The following is a 4,507-nucleotide window of genomic DNA, read 5'->3' as shown; positions in this document are numbered from 1 at the left end:
TCATATATTAATAATAAAAAGCTGGCTTTACGAAAATGGTGAAAAACCTCAAAGGAATTTTTCCAAAACCATCTCATGTTAGCTTGTTTAGTATTGTCAACCTATTTAGAATAAATTAACATTAGCCATCTTAATTATGATAGTGAGAACTGTTCTAAAAATTAAGCAAGCCGGACGTGGTTCCATAGTGTAGCACTTAGCACATCTGCTTTACATACAGAAGGTCCTGGGTTTGCACCCCAGTGGAGCCACAGTCCATGGTCTACGGCCATGCCACCCTGAACAAACCCAATGTCTGATCTCAGAAGCTAAGCAGGGTCGGGTCTGGTTAGTACTTGGATGGGAGACCACCTAGGAAGGCCAGGTGCTGCAGGCATAAATAAAAAAAATAAACTAAATAAATTAAGCAAGCCAACTTACATTTTAGGATGAACTGAAAACCGCGTTACCGAAAGTGATACTATCCCGTCCTATCACCATTCGCTGGATGTAGGACAAAGCCTGTAGTATTCTTCTTACCTTTGTAGAAAGCTGCAATGCAATTTTACTTTTGAGCCCCCCTAAGGATAAAACAGGAGTGGAATGGCCCGGGAAGGCTCTAATGAGCCAGCTTAGCGGACAGCCGCGCTGCTGCTGCACGAGGGTTTGCGTGAAACATAACGAGAAGAGGGATGCTCTGCCAGGAGACTGGCGAGCGCACTGCCGAGCTGCATGGGACTCTGGCGGTTATGTGGTCCAATCTTGCATTTTATACTTAAGGAAACTGAGACATGGGCAGGCTGAGTCATGGCAGTGTGGTAACTGGGGTACTGTGTCCCCTGACTTGGATCCTAGGACTCTTTCCATGACCCCATGCTGCTTTTCACAAAGGATGAAATAGCTGGGAAGACAATACGTTCACAATAATCCAAGTCAAAACGTGAAATCATGAATGGTCCGGGTAGGATTCCCACATCCACCCAGCCTGTGCCTTAACTTATGCGTTCAATGAAAAAGAAAGTTTGAATGGGATTTTCATCACCCGTCAATCCCTTCTAATTTCGCATACAACCTCTGATGCCATAACGAGCAGAGAAAACTGCCCAAACTCTTGGAAGTCATAAAGCGAGAGTCGACAGCCGCCATAACCCAGGGGCCGTCTTGGTCTTTCACACACCTAAATCGAACACTTTAAGAGCCTCATGGAACTCCGTGTTCTGGACTTGTTCAGCACTTAAAAGTCTGAGGAGAAAACACTCGGAGAAGTGCCAAGTTTATTAGAGTGAGAGCATGTTACCCTCACGTTGCCACTAACGGATCCCAGGAATGCATGCACGGACCTCGTACCAATAATTACGGAAAACCTTTGGGGCGGGAAGCTACTTAGAGGTCACCAGGCCGACCCTCCCATCAGATGTATCTATTACTCTCTCTTAGACATCTCCTTGCAGTGGAAGTCAGATTCTGCTTAACACATGGCCACGATGGAGACCGGTTAGCTCTGAATCTGTGCTCCAAAGCAGAGAATGTGTAAGGGCTGTATGGCAGCAGAAGTCAAGTTCCTTGGTGTGGGCCCCAAGGGTCCCTTTTCATATGAGAAAATGTTTCCAGAGCCAGTGCAAAGTCCCTCAACCCCCCCCGACCAAACGCAAACACAAAAAGGGAGGGCTAGGACAGCAACCGGTAGCTGGCTTTGGTCCTGGGGCTCTCACGAGGTGTAGTTCTTGGTCCGCGGAAGGCCTCTTGCAGAGTCACAGGGCCAGACCTCTCTAAGGACATCCTGTCCTCACGCTCAGGGGATTCCTCCCAGAGAAGAGCTAGGTCTGCCGTTCCACCAGCTGTAGCTTGGCGGTCTTCACTCGCTGGGCTTCCTTCAGGTTCTGCGCACGAACCTCTGCATTGGAGATGAACTCCACCTGCTGCACAGGGAACCAGCCTCGCTCGCCATCGGAGAGTCTCACGCCCTCCAGCCAGCCTAGGGGCACGGGGGAGCGGGGGAAGAATTACCACAGACACACTCACAGTAATTTCCCCTGGACCACCTTCCCAGAACCGTAAGGCTGAAGGGACTGCAGAGCCCTCGGCATGGGAAACCCAGCCTCTGTCACACCAACCCTGGCTGTTCCAGGTCCAGCGGGGTCTGCAACTGCCTGCTCCTGAGCGACCTCCGCTCTTACGAGTTGAACTGTGTTCTCACAAAATATATGGAGGGCTAACCCCAAGTTTCTCAGAATATGACCTCATTTGGGAATAGGGTTACTGCAGATGTAATCAGTAAAGTTAAGATAAGGTCATACTTGAGTAAAACGGGCCACTAATCCAATATAGATAGTATCCTTATAAAAAAGGAGAACTCTGGACACACACACACACACACACACACACACACACACACACACACACACACACAAGACAGGTAGAGATTAGAGTAATGCTGCCCCAAGCCAAGTCACACCTGGAGCTACCACAAGCTGGAAGAGGCAGAAGGGACCTCCCCAGGAGTTTCAGAGGAAGCATGGTCCTGCTGACACTTTGATTTTGGACTTCTGGCCCCTGAAACCGTGAGAATAAATTTCTATTGCTTTAAGCCACCAGCTCGTGGCGCTTTGTTACAGCAGCCCTGGGACACTAACTGGTCAGCCACCTGCCACGCACCACCCCAGCGCCCCGCCTGCTCTTCCGAGAGTCTCTCTCTTACCATCGCTGCTTTGCTGAGTCACCATCACCACGTCCGCCTTCTCTAGAGCCAACTCGTCATTCTCTCGGGGTTTGTAGGCTCGAAGGCACTGAACTTGTGGGGAGTCTTTGGAAGAGAAGAGTGTGAAGAGAGGTTAAGAAAGGCAAGTAAGTGGCTGGAACACGGAGGAGAAATTGCAGGAGGAAGCGGGGAGGACTTGGGCTAGTGGAAGTTTGGGCTTTTGAAAGTTACAGACAAAAGAGACAACTGGAAGTCTTCATCTTCTACTGGGGAACAAAATGGTTGACAAGGACATAGAAATACCAGCACTGAAATGAATCAAAAATTCTTTTTCTCCGGGAAAGATGAATTGAAAAACACACTGTGACCACATTTAACGACTCACTATTACAAATACACAAGACCCATCTTCCCTCTGAGACCCTCTCTGGGCCTTTAGTCCTCAGTGGATTCTCAACTCCTTTAAAACTGATTGCCCGGTCCAAACCATTTGCCCTTATCTAATTGCTTCGTGTATATGTTCTGGCTCTTCAACTAAATTGCGAAATGAGTCTGTGACTCATTCCTCATGTTCTTCACAGCACCGGAGGTGGGACGAGGAGAGACCTGACCAGTGGGGTTCCAGGTATGAGCTAAGAAGGCACTTAATCTCCTTTAGCTTCAGTTTCCTCATCTCCAAATGACTGGGTTGATCCAGAAGATTGAGGAAATTCTGCATTTCCTATATTTCTATGCTTTTGTGACTCAGGAAATTCCCACGGTTTTGAAGCTGAGATTAAAAAGCCTCAGAGCCCTCCTGACCACGGGCGTTCCGTCCCACACGGCCTTGCTGCTCCTTCTGCCTCACCGCCGAACTGGCTTCCTCGGAAAACAAACAGAACTCTGCTCCATCATCCGCGCTTTTAAAAAGCTCATCCTCCTCTGCCGTTCACAAGGCCAGAGAAGCGGGGAGGAAGAACGAGCCTTCCTTACCGCCCCGGGAGCTTACGCCCGGCAGATGGACCCCTCCGGGAACAAGTTAACTCAGCTTCCGGCCTGGCTCTCTACCTCCTCTTCCAAGCTTCCTTGCATTTGTTTGTGCTTTCGAGTCATTAGAGGCCAGTCTTCCTTTGAATTCAGTTCCGTTCTGGATATGAATTAGGGAATCCTTGCTGGAGGACAACTGCGAGGCTTATAGGAGACCCATAAATTCTAAGACAAGGAGCATGGACGCAGACACATTCACGACGTGTGGGTGTCTGTGGCCACCCAGGAGCACCCAGAAGCCTGGGCTGAGGGCAGTGGTCTCAGGTCACTCGATACAGGAGGGGGTGTGCCCAAGACAAATCCACCGTGTCGCTGTCCTCCTGTGACTCCCACTCCAGCCCTACTTTCTCCCATTTCCTGAGGTCTTCATGTACGTAAAGTCTGGGCCAAATAATAGCAGGATAGACTTAAGGAGACAAACATTGAAAAAGACCCAACTATTGTCCAAGGTAGGAGTAGACGGGGAGTGGGAGGCACTGCCATGGGAATGAGAAGCCGGAAGCGGATGCAACTCAGGTGCTCGGGCTCCAGCGGCCAGTCTCCCGCCCTGGACTTCTGGACAGAAGCGGTAAGTGGAAGCCCCCCGGATTGTCCCCCAGCCCTCGACCCTGCCGTCTTCTCTTCCTCACTCACCGCAACATTCCAGAAGGTCCAGCTCCTCTCGCGGCATGGCCAGGGCCGAGATCCATCGGAGCTTTTCACTTCTGAGAAACAAAGCAGGGTCACTCCTTCGACTGCGGTTCGGGGGGTGGGAGGGGGCGAGGAGGCGGGTTATGTAGGTCAAGGGGCGGAGGAGGGCAAGGA

The 4,507-nt window shown here is 50.4% G+C and overlaps 1 protein-coding gene and 1 pseudogene across 1 annotated transcript in view; one reads left to right on the top strand and one right to left on the bottom strand.

Annotated features, from left to right (window-relative positions):
* The first annotated feature begins 260 nt into the window (after positions 1-260).
* LOC111743382 lies at positions 261-376 on the top strand (annotated as a pseudogene).
* Positions 377-1,663: 1,287 nt separating this feature from the next.
* Positions 1,664-4,507, bottom strand: part of ARHGEF5 (Rho guanine nucleotide exchange factor 5) — a 21,295-nt gene continuing 18,451 nt past the window's right edge. Inside the window, exons 13-15 of the mRNA XM_023533818.1 lie at positions 4,337-4,407; positions 2,678-2,782; positions 1,664-1,954 (exon numbers count right to left, since the gene is read on the bottom strand). Of these exons, the coding sequence (XP_023389586.1) occupies positions 1,797-1,954; positions 2,678-2,782; positions 4,337-4,407 (334 nt within the window). The 3' untranslated portion in view covers positions 1,664-1,796. The remainder of the gene's footprint in view (positions 1,955-2,677; positions 2,783-4,336; positions 4,408-4,507) is intronic.

This window comes from Pteropus vampyrus, unplaced genomic scaffold (assembly GCF_000151845.1).
Source record: "Pteropus vampyrus isolate Shadow unplaced genomic scaffold, Pvam_2.0 Scaffold112, whole genome shotgun sequence".
NCBI lineage: Eukaryota > Metazoa > Chordata > Mammalia > Chiroptera > Pteropodidae > Pteropus > Pteropus vampyrus.
Note: the sequence above shows the minus strand (reverse complement) of the source record. Positions and strands in the feature narration are given on the sequence as shown.